Source organism: Neoarius graeffei, chromosome 9 (assembly GCF_027579695.1).
Source record: "Neoarius graeffei isolate fNeoGra1 chromosome 9, fNeoGra1.pri, whole genome shotgun sequence".
Lineage (NCBI taxonomy): Eukaryota > Metazoa > Chordata > Actinopteri > Siluriformes > Ariidae > Neoarius > Neoarius graeffei.
Genome location: NC_083577.1, coordinates 35,135,168 through 35,147,713, shown reverse-complemented (window position 1 = coordinate 35,147,713; position 12,546 = coordinate 35,135,168). Strand labels below are relative to the sequence as shown.

The following is a 12,546-nucleotide window of genomic DNA, read 5'->3' as shown; positions in this document are numbered from 1 at the left end:
ACAATAGCCTGATGTTAAGGAGGAGGTTGAGAAGGAAGCGGGCAAGGGTTTTGTTGTTGTAACTTTTTTGAGAGACCCGCCGCCTACTTCAGCGCAGAATAGTGACGTTTGTGGCTTGCTGATGACGTGTAAGTCGGATGAATGCGACCTGGCGGTTCAGACTGAAGTCGCGTATGAAAAGATCGGATAGGAATTGGAATTAGGACCACATATCCAAACGGCCTGGGTCGGATTTGAAAAAATCGGATCTGTGTCGTTCATATTGTCAATAAAAGATCGGATACAGGTCACATATGGGCGAAAAAATCGGATTTGAGTCACTTCAGCCTGCAGTGTGAACGTAGTGTAAAACACGAAGACAAATCTGTGGAAAGCAAAAATAAAAAATAAATAAATAAATCTGACTGGGACAGATGATCGAAAAGAGCAGCAGTAGCATTCTCTGAAAATCCAGAGGCGCCGAAACTTCTGCATTCAACGGTCTCTGCCTTTCCTTTAATTTTCTGTGCAGGATTTTCTGTAATCTGTAGATGCTCCTATTAACACATTTACACTTGTGCGTACTGCTAAATGTCTGAGTCCAGCTGATGGTGAAAAAGTCTGGATTTGTGAAAGATCAGTGTGCTCACTTTTGCCATTGTAATGATCACTTAAGTGAAGAAGAAGAAACCTTTATTTGTCACATGCACACTTCAAGCACAGTGAAATTCATCCTCTGCATTTAACCCATCTGAAGCAGTGAACACACACACTCAGAGCAGTGGGCAGCCACACCAGAGCACCCGGGGAGCAGTCAGGGGTCAGGTACCTCGCTCAAGGGCACTTCAGCCCAAGGCCGCCCCACGTTAACCTAACTGCATGTCTTTGGATTGTGGTGGAAACCAGAGCACCCAGAGGAAACCCACGCAGACACGGGGAGAACATGCAAACTCCACACAGAAAGGCCCTCGCCAGCCGCTGGGTTCGAACCCGGAACCTTCTTGCTGTGAGGCGACTGTGCTAACCACTACACCTGTGTATATTCCTGTGTAGATTATCAGAAGCAAAATCACTGTCCTGGTGTGTACGTTTCTCCATCTCACCATCGAATATTTACGTCTTACACCAGTTCTGTAACTCACTGAATACTAAAGCAGCCTGCAAAAGTGCTCAATCCTTCAGGAACACAACACAGACCAAAGGACGTGTTCATAAAATGTTAATCGTTACAAGTGCAATCACAAACATGCCAAGAAAGTACATTCTGAGATGAAATCATGTCCTCTGCTTACAGCCTGTTTTTGCTTAGTGACAAGCCAATAATTTCTTAAGGTACAGATTTTAGGGTTTGATTAATAATTTAATAGCACAAGTTATGTGACATGTTGTGGCATGTTTGTATAGGATGAGTAATAACACATTGGACGGTTGTGTTGATATTCAATAAAGCGTTGACAGCACAATCGGTATTTCGGTTCAGATCACTTTTGTCTAACAGTTAAAACCATTAACTGTTTAAAAAAACCATACTTTTTTCCTTCTGAATGTATAAACATCGAGTAAAAAAAATATGTGCACTGCAGACTGCACTTTGAATACGATCTTTCACTGAACCTGATGATATCAAGTTCTGCGCTGTAGTCTGGATTTATAACACGATTAAATACCAAATAAACGTCCTAAATTCCTGTAAAACAAAATGTATTTTCCTTATAAAACAACACCAAAAATTAGGAAAGGCACTTTTTAGCTGAGTTTAGGATTAGAGCCATTCTTTTATTTCAAGTTGATGATATTTTGAGGTTTAAGGCTGAAGCTGAACCCTCGATGAACCAGGCTTGTAGTACTCGAGTCCGACTCGTGCCTTAATTTTAAGGACTTGTGACTTGACTTGAGCACTGATGACTCGGACTCGTGCATTATCTGCGTTCAGGTTCATAAATTGGAGACGAGGACTCGGATTTTTTCTTTATTTTTTGTAACATGCCATAATAATTTGGCGTAAGATATTTATATCTACATTAATTTTTATACTAATTTTGTGCAAGAGAATGCACATTCATCTGTTCATACATCATGTTCAGGAACAAACTAGCGTTAATGGCGCTAAAATGCCTGGAGAGAAGCCCCGAGGATTCAGGGCTTTGAACCGGTTCAAGGAACGAAAACGAAAACCGGGAAATTTTTCTATTTCACATGGAACAGAAACGAAACCAGAAACTTTATTATTTTTTATGTTCCGGAACAGAAACGCTTATTAAAAATAATGGTAACCGGTTAATACCGGTTTTTATTTCGTTCCTCAAAGTTTCTGTAGCCTACAAATAAAAAAGCCATTCTTCTCCTGCGCAAGTTTCTATGACCCGCTGGGGTTCACTTCCTGTGTGACGGTCGCTGACTGAATGGAGAGAGCGGGATGGTGGACTACTATCACGTCTCCATTACTGAGTGTCTCTGAGCAAAGAAGAGCCTGAATGTTGCAACCTCCCTATTGGCTGTTTGTAAAAATGTATCAGTTGTTGCCCTTCCCACGGGAATCATCGCGGGCTCGAGAGACGAGACCTGACGAGTTAGTTCGTTGGTAGCAGAACAAAATGTCTGGACACAAATCGGGTTTTCAGAAAAGGAAAGAAAATAAACGGAGGGTCGAAAATACAAAAAAGGAGGCAGAAAATGCAAAACGAGTTTTAAGGTAGGACAAATGGTTACTTTTCTGAGGCAGCCCGCCGTGGCTGCCTGCAGGCTTATTTATTATAGCCCATTTAGTTAAAATAGTTGATATAAAATGTTTATAGTTATAGTTATGTGATGGTTGTCCTGATTTAGACTGGTGTTTTTTTTTTGGGGGGGGGGTTGCGCGATGTTGCACCCGGGTCCAGATTAGGGCAGAACCGGCCCTGGCTACATTTCAGGTGTAGTTTGTTTTATGTATGTATGTACTTGCATAGATGTGTACTTGGTCTTCCAATATGGCGCCTAACAAAATCTCGCGGCGCGGTGACGTCATGCGGTAGCCCTCTATAGGGCCTGACTAGCCTTTGGTAACACACTAAACGAATTCTCTTTCATTTTTGGCACTTTTTCTGTTTGTGTAGATGGGAAGACATACTGAGAATCCAAATCGCCAACATTTGAAATAATAATTGTTTTGAATTATTTCTTGTCTTATTTAATGAAGGTTGTAATAGAATTAGCCTACATTTGGCTTAAGCTGGATGAGACAGAGACATAATTCTATAGCCATTTGTTAAACCGCTGACAGGGAACGTAATTAACCGTTCCGGGAACGAAATTTTTTTGTTCTAACCGGTTCGGGAACGTCTATTTAATGGTGGAACCCAAAACCGGAAACGTTAAAATTCCGTTTCTGTTCGGAACGAACCAATAGGAAAAAAATTCTGGTTCAAAGCCCTGCTAGGATTGTCCGCTTTGCTTATACAGACTTCTCGTGCAGTTGGAAAAATGCACTGCTATGTGTTCCATATGTAGAAGAGCTATCGAGGAGACGACGGGGACGACCTCGAACTTCAATCATCATTTGGTAAGACTCCACCCAGAGAAGGAAGTGACACGCTATGTTCATTGCCCTGTTGATAGTGGGCGGGGCTTGCTTGCTGAGCGATGAACTAGCTAGTGTTAACCCTCTCTCATGTTATTGGTCCTGTTGATAGTGGGCGGGGTTTGCTGAGCGATGAACAAGCTTTTTATCTGTAGACTATTAACTAAAATGGGGCGGTCAAGCAGAAACGTTAGTCCAACACAGTAGCAGAGACGCTTTCACATAAAGGCAGCAACAGCCACCGTCACATGGTGCGGGTGGAGTCTTGTTCTCGGACTTGAGACGGATCAGTAGTGGATTCGACTTGAAATTTTCTTTAATGACTCGGATTTGAAGACCGGGGACTCGAGACTGGACGTGGATTTGAGGTTTAGTGACTCGACTACAACACTGAGATGAACTATAAACCTGTAACATGCTCGACTGTCTGCATCAGTGTGACCGAGGAAATCCTCTCTCTCACCCAGTATGGCCAGTACTGTGTTGTCCTTGAGCACCTCCATGGAGCCTGAGCAGACAAAGTAGATGGCCTGCAGCGCGTCGCCCTGGCGGATGAGGAACTCTCCGGGTGCGCAGAACGACGTCTTGATGATAAGCGAGAGCGAGCGTAGACACCCGCGACTGGCCGACTCGAAAAGCGGCAGCTGCAGCAGCTCTTTGTTCAGGTGCATGGCGATGTCTGCTCGCAGCTCATCAGGGAAGTCCTTCAGCAGCTGGGGGGAGGACGGGGAGAAAACAGTAGTATTAAAGCACTACTTCAACCAAGAACGTGAAGGTTATTTTGGTAGCTGTTTGAGTGGAAGACAAAGGATATCCAGTAATAACATTCAGGATTGCAGTGTGAAGAATATGATATCAGAAGAATGTTTTAAAAACATGCAGAGTACAATTAACAGTTATTCCATGAAATCGAGTCGTACATGAGCTGATAGCCGACGAGGTGCGTAGCATGTACGATGTGGTTGAGTGGAATAACTATTCCACTCAATCATTCTATCCACATTCACTGGATTTTGAGAAACAGTGCATTTTTATTATTATTTTTTGCAAAGTCGATAAATAAAAACTTTATACAAAACGGCCGACAAAATTATTTCCGCTTAGAATGTAAACAAACCTGTGAAATGACGGTAACAATTTGTTAAAAATGCTATCATAATAATTCTTGAAAAATAAAAAAAAAAGATACGATCTCAGGGCTTTCCCCAAAGTGTGGATACGCGGCGCTCCATAGCGCTGTGTGACGTCAGCGCCGTGCTGTCACTTGCACACCAAAAAAAAAAAAAAATCAATACTATAAATTGAACAATCCAGAGTACTTTCCATACCTAAATATCTCCTATTCTGCTCTGAAAATGAGTAATAACGATAGAAATAGAAGGATATTGTAATATATAGGTCTAGACTATCCTGGTACTCAACCCAGAAGTGAAAATAAACATTTTTGCTGCGTGCACTGACTGCCATTCACAACCAGACATAAAACCACGTTCTAGGCACTGGTCGATAGATGGCGCTGTTGCGTGATTGGACCTTGATTCTGTTCCTGGCACTATACTGTAGGCTACTGTGTGTGACTTTTGCCTGTTGGATCTACATCCGTATTGCTAATATTCTAATTTCAGCTGCTATATATTTCAGTATTAGGCATTTTTTGTTGTGCAATAAAATTAAATATTTTTTTCGCAGTGCGGTTTCCATCAAATCCTGCACTCTGGCTGGTGAGCAGGTCTGTATCCTACGATACAGACCACGGTTACGGACCACGGTTACAGACCTCTGGCGACTCGCTCGTTCACAACAACAAACATAGTAGAATTTTTTGTCAACATTTATCTTTTTTTTAATTAGATTTATTTATAAGATTATCAAAAATCTTATAAATTTTTGACAGCATTTCTCAGGAGAATAGCGTTAATTTTACAGCATGGATAGCGATAACGACAGTGTTCACAGCGAAAGCGAGTTTTACTACCCTGAGGAAGAAGAAATAAAAGAAAACATTTCAGGAGAAAGCTAAAAACCTCTAACTTGCTAACGCCAAGCAAAAACATGGCTGAATCCTGAATGACTCCTATTTGTATAAATAGGGGACTACATAGGCGGCAAAACGTAGTTGTTTTTTTCCTGCCATGGAAGTGCACTTGTATACCGAGGAGGAAGCCATTTGCATTACAGCCGTGAATGAGGATTCAAAATAGCATTAATTTTACATCATGGATAGCGATAACGACAGTGTTCACAGCGAAAGCGAGTTTTACTACCCTGAGGAAGAAGAAATAAAAGAAAACATTTCAGGAGAAAGCTAAAACCCTCTAACTTGCTAACGCCAAGCAAAAACATGGCTGAATCCTGAATGACTCCTATTTGTATAAATAGGGGACTACATAGGCGGCAAAACGTAGTTGTTTTTTTCCTGCCATGGAAGTGCACTTGTATACCGAGGAGGAAGCCATTTGCATTACAGCCGTGAATGAGGATTCAAAATAGCATTAATTTTACATCATGGATAGCGATAACGACAGTGTTCACAGCGAAAGCGAGTTTTACTACCCTGAGGAAGAAGAAATAAAAGAAAACATTTCAGGAGAAAGCTAAAACCCTCTAACTTGCTAACGCCAAGCAAAAACATGGCTGAATCCTGAATGACTCCTATTTGTATAAATAGGGGACTACATAGGCGGCAAAACGTAGTTGTTTTTTTTCCTGCCATGGAAGTGCACTTGTATACCGAGGAGGAAGCCATTTGCAATACAGCCGTGAATGAGGATTCAAAATGGCGGCTCGGCTCGGTTTTCCCTTTCGGGCGCTCTCGTTTTCTGTTAGAATTTGGTAAAGAAAAAAATAAATATATTACTTACCAGCTTAAGGTCGATCTGTATGGTGAAATACCGTGACCTCGGCCTTGAATACTGACCTCGGCCCAGAGGGCCTCACTCAGTACTTTCAAGACCTCGGTCACGGTATTTCACAATACAGACCTCCCAGCTGGTAAATAACATACATACATACATACATACATACATATATATATATATATATATATATATATATATATATATATATATATATATATATATATATATTTCTCTGAATTGCCTGTTTCCAGTGTTTTCATTTCAAATCTCATTTTTCCCTTTAAATTTTGTGCTTTGCATATTTGAGAAGGTAAAAGAAACAGCAAATTTAATAATATTGAATTGTGCCTAAATCAGCCCTTGATGCCACCAGAATACACCATTTGAAGTCTCTAATTTCAAAATTTTCCAGGGGAGCATGCTCCCGGACCCCAGTAACAGTTACGGGCCAGGCTCTGCATCAACAGCACTGCTTTGATATTTTTTTTCTGGGGAAAGCCCTGGGTCTTACCATCAAATACTTTTATTCCATATTTTGTTTCTTTTTTGTACTTTTTGGGGTTTCTTCTTCTTCTTCTTCTTTAGGGTTTTTTGGTGGTTTGCAAACCAACTTAAAGGTGCATTACCGCCACCGACTGGGCTGGAGTGTGGAACAGGAGATACTGGGGGGGGGGGGGGGGGGGGCATATTCTTTTCACTATTTCTGTTTCTTTTAAATACTTGATAGCATTTTTTGGGGTTTTGTTTTCGAGTAGAGTTTTTATTTCGTCCTCGGTTGCTTCAGTAACATGCTCCGACATTTTGTTTTTCTCTACTCATGGTATATGAGCTGATATCCTAGTAGTACTGTCGAGTAGCCAATCAGAGTGCGCGATTGCTCATATCCAGTGAATTCACGGAGCCTGAGGTGGATAGTTGTTCTAGTGTAAATACACAGGTGATTATTTAAAAAAATTAAAAAATCGTATTCAACAAATCATTTATTTCAATCTTCAAAAGCGACATGCAGCGTGGCGCAGTGCAGATTTGTGTCACTTATCTACGCAAGTGGGGTGGCACGGTGGTGTAGTGGTTAGCGCTGTCGCCTCACAGCAAGAAGGTCCTGGGTTCGAGCCCCGGGGCCGGCGAGGGCCTTTCTGTGTGGAGTTTGCATGTTGTCCGCGTGGGTTTTCTCCGGGTGCTCCGGTTTCCCCCACAGTCCAAAGACATGCAGGTTAGGTTAACTGGTGACTCTAAATTGACCGTAGGTGTGAATGTGAGTGTGAATGGTTGTCTGTGTCTATGTGTCAGCCCTGTGATGACCTGGCGACTTGTCCAGGGTGTACCCCGCCTTTCGCCCGTAGTCAGCTGGGATAGGCTCCAGCTTGCCTGCGACCCTGTAGAAGGATAAAGCGGCTAGAGATAATGAGATGAGATGAGATCTATGCAAGTCACATAAAATACTTTGTTCTGAAATCGATAAAATAAATCCCAATCCCACCTTACCTTTGAATAGTTTTAGACCAACCTTCGTAGCATCTTTAGTGCTTTTAGGAACAGCATTTTCTTTCATAATTTCAAATTCTTCCTCACTTACGGTGACAAAGTGATTGTCCTCCATTTTGCCAAGTTGCTCGAAGTGATTATCAAGAATTAGTCTGAATTTCTCGACCAATCAGCGCGCACGATTTTCTATAATCACCTTCATATTTATACTAAACAGGCATATAAAAAGTATGGGGACCTTTTCGTCCTAATTAAAATCCTCCCTTATTATCATATGATCTTCTAAGATGTAAGAAGCGCTGGTGGGATTAACCCTTGTGTCATGTCTACCTAAAGAGAGCGATGGAGCAGCACTTTAGTCTGTTAGTCTGCCCAGTTGCCATTTTAATACTACTGTCAATGCCATTGCCATCTCATAGTCGAACCGAGTCTCTGCTGTCACTCGCATAGCTGCTTTGCATTCTGGAACGTTGAGTCCAATATGTGCAGTCTCCACTATTTCTACAGTGGAGTTCTCATTAATACGAAATTGAACGTCACTGCAAAATGTTGAGAGAGGGGGAAAGAAACACGTGCTCTTTTGTTTTTAGGCACTAATAGCAAAATCTGACAGAATATAAGCAAAACATTCAAACTAATACAGAATGAAGTTGAACTAAAGTTGTTTATCCATTGGCAGGTGAATGATTGATGTGAATATGTGAAAGTGAGGTATGAGGAACGTGACCTGAGTTTAGAGAAGACTAGACTATTAAAGGCATCTTATGAAATAGAGGTAAAAGAAGTGCTGGAGAAGTTGATTATGTGGAAAGATATGGGAGACTCAGAGGTGAGAACAGGTGATAGAAGGGAAACGGTGAGAAAATGCTGAGCACAAAAGAGCTGAAAATGTGAAATCTGACACAACTGAAGTGAACTTTCACGCATAAATTGGTTCAAATAGCTCTCACACACTGAGTAATGAAACAATACGTAATGCCAGTTTACTCTCTACACTGTAATGATGCTTTTATTGAAATAACTGTAATTCAAATTCAATTTTCACATATGTTAATTGCATTAAAGGGGACATTAGAGGGATGAGATGAGAAGAGTCAAACTGCTCCTGAATCCAAACCCAAACGTATCCTGTTTTTCATGAATTTGAAACAGGAAGTGCTGAGAAGCCTACCTCACTGACGTCGATGCCATTGTTTACAGACCATGTGGTCTGAAAGCACTCCAGCATGCGCTGTTCCAAGGCCTTGGGCAGTCGGTGAACACGGATGAAGTCCTTTAGGTCTTTGGTGCGTGTGTGGTAAAGTGAGCGACGGGAGTACATACGCTGGATGATGGCTGTCACATTACCGAAGACTACAGCATGCATCAGCGCTAAAAGAAGAGAAACATATGACAGGGATAAGTTAGATTCTGATGGTAAGTAGTGTGTAACAAGGCAAACCATGTACGCTTGTGTTAAAAGACTCATCACGTCCTAATTCCATGTATTCTGAAAATCAGTATCATCATCATCATCAGGCAACAGGACACACACTGATAACATACTCTTTATGCTTGTAGGGCAGTTTGATTGAAGGACTGCAGATGAGGGAGGTGCTGATCCCATTCTTGCTCTTACAAAAAAGAAGTTTATTCAAGTGTGCTTCTAGTATACTTCTCATCTCACCTCATTATCTCTAGCCGCTTTATCCTGTTCTACAGGGTCGCAGGCAAGCTGGAGCCTATCCCAGCTGACTACGGGTGAAAGGCGGGGTACACCCTGGACAAGTCGCCAGGTCATCACAGGGCTGACACATAGACACAGACAAGCATTCACACTCACATTCACACCTACGGTCAATTTAGAGTCACCAGTTAACCTAACCTGCATGTCTTTGGACTGTGGGGGAAACCGGAGCACCCGGAGGAAACCCACGCGGACACGGGGAGAACATGCAAACTCCGCACAGAAAGGCCCTCGCCGGCCACGGGGCTCGAACCCGGACCTTCTTGCTGTGAGGCGACAGCGCTAACCACCACACCACCGTGCTGCCCTAGTATACTTCTTTTAAACTAAAAATAAGAGAGTATGCTTTCAGTTTACTTTTGATTTACTTATCAGAGATATACTTAATAAAGTTGTATGTAAGGCTAATACTGAAAAGTATATAGAAAAGTCTAAGTATATTAAGCTTATACTTAAACTTTTGATAAAGATATGCTTAACAAAAGTGTAATAAAGTATGAAAACATTTGTGCCTTATAGGGTAGTCACACTAGAGGAGGAATGAAAATTCTTCGTATATTCCGGGATATTCGAAGTGCATTCTAAAAATTCTGACTGCATTCTGAGTGCATTCCAAACATTCGGGCCCATTCTTGTGGCCGGCCTGAATGTTTTGCTCATGCTCAAAACATTCTAGGTGCATTTGAAGAGGAGAAATATCGAACGGCATTCGAAGTGTATTCTAACTGCATTCTGACTGCATTCTGAATATTCTTACAGCATTCCAACAGCATTCGAAACATTCCGATCGCGTTCAAGGGAAAAATCGAAATGGCAAGCCACTTCAAATCCTGCCAGAATGTCCCGAATGCGCCTCGAATTAGCCGGAATGCCATCGGAATGAAAATTCTTTGTATATTCCGGGATATTCGAAGTACACTCTAAGTATTCGAGCTTCATTCTTTTTGAATTCTTAGATGTTCAAAACATATTCGGTGGCTATTCCGGGAGTGTTCTGACTGCATTTGAGGTGAATTCGTACAGCATTCGAAGCACCTTCCGACCAGACTTTGGGTGGTATTCGGGCAGCAATCAAACTGCACTCGTACAGCATTCAAAGTGAATTCTTAATATTCTTACTGCGTTCTAGGTATTCTTACTGCATTCCATTTGAATTGCATTCGAAAGCGAATAGTGCAAGAATCATTCGAGGTGGGTTCAGAAGCGCATTCTAAGTATTTGAACGGCATTCTTACAAAGCTGTAAGAATGTTGGTCAGTTTGAAATTCCTGCCCGAATGTGGCACGAATTTTGAAAAATTTTTCATTCCAGCTGGTTCTGCTTGATTCCTGCTAATTCTGAATAAATGTGACGGGGCCTTTATGTTTAAGTGTACTTGCCCTGGAGTTGTGCTTCAGCATTGTTGACTCTTAGGTATGTCTGAGGTTCCATATACAGTGGTGCTTGAAAATTTGTGAACCCTTTAGAATTTTCTATATTTCTGCATAAATATGACCTAAAACATCATCAGATTTTCACACAAGTCCTAAAAGTAGATAAAGAGAACCCAGTTAAACAAATGAGACAAAAATATTATACTTGGATATTATACTATATTCCTCAGAAATCTCCTTTGTTCGTGCCATGATACACTTCCACAAACACGTGTTGTGAAGATCAGACTTTGATAGATCCCGATCTTCACAACACGTGTTTGTGGAAGTGTATCATGGCACGAACAAAGGAGATTTCTGAGGACCTCAGAAAAAGCATTGTTGAGGCTCATCAGGCTGGAAAAGGTTACAAAACCATCTTGAAAGAGTTTGGACTCCACCAATCCACAGTCAGACAGATTGTGTACAAATGGAGGCAATGCAAGACCATTGCTACCCTCCCCAGGAGTGGTCGACCAACAAAGATCACTCCAAGAGCAAGGCGTGTAATAGTCAGCGGGGTCACAAAGGACTCCAGGGTAACTTCTAAGCAACTGCAGGCCTCTCTGACATTGGCTAATGTTAATGTTCATGAGTCCACCATCAGGAGAACACTGAACAACAATGGTGTGCATGACAGGGTTGCAAGGAGAAAGCCACTGCTCTCCAAAAAGAACACTGCTGCTCATCTGCAGTTTGCTAAAGATCACGTGGACAAGCCAGAAGGCTATTGGAAAAATGTTTTGTGGACGGATGAGACCAAATAGAACTTTTTGGTTTAAATGAGAAGCGTTATGTTTGGAGAAAGGAAAACACTGCATTCCAGCATAAGAACCTTATCCCATCTGTGAAACATGGTGGTGGTAGTATCATGGTTTGGGCCTGTTTTGCTGCATCTGGGCCAGGACAGCTTGCCATCATTGATGGAACAATGAATTCTGAATTATACCAGCGAATTCTAAAGGAAAATATCAGGACATCTGTCCATGAACTGAATCTCAAGAGAAGGTGGGTCATGCAGCAAGACAATGACCCTAAGCACACAAGTCGTTCGACCAAAGAATGGTTAAAGAAGAATAAAGTTAATGTTTTGGAATGGCCAAGTCAAAGTCCTGACCTTAATCCAATCGAAATGTTGTGGAAGGACCTGAAGCGAGCAGTTCATGTGAGGAAACCCAACAACATCCCAGAGTTGAAGCTGTTCTGTATGGAGGAATGGGCTAAAATTCCTCCAAGCCGGTGTGCAGGACTGATCAACAGTTACCGGAAACGTTTAGTTGCAGTTATTGCTGCACAAGGGGGTCACACCAGATACTGAAAGCAAAGGTTCACATGTACTTTTGCCACTCACAGATATGTACGGTAATATTGGATCATTTTCCTCAATAAATAAATGACCAAGTATAATATTTGTGTCTCATTTGTTTAACTGGGTTCTCTTTATCTACTTTTAGGACTTGTGTGAAAATCTGATGATGTTTTCGGCCATATTTATGCAGAAATATAGAAAATTCTAAAGGGTTCACA

At 41.7% G+C, this 12,546-nt stretch overlaps 1 protein-coding gene across 1 annotated transcript in view; it reads right to left on the bottom strand.

Annotated features, from left to right (window-relative positions):
* Positions 1-12,546, bottom strand: part of kcnh3 (potassium voltage-gated channel, subfamily H (eag-related), member 3) — a 492,909-nt gene that overhangs the window by 79,819 nt on the left and 400,544 nt on the right. Inside the window, exons 9-10 of the mRNA XM_060929349.1 lie at positions 9,053-9,252; positions 4,002-4,251 (exon numbers count right to left, since the gene is read on the bottom strand). Of these exons, the coding sequence (XP_060785332.1) occupies positions 4,002-4,251; positions 9,053-9,252 (450 nt within the window). The remainder of the gene's footprint in view (positions 1-4,001; positions 4,252-9,052; positions 9,253-12,546) is intronic.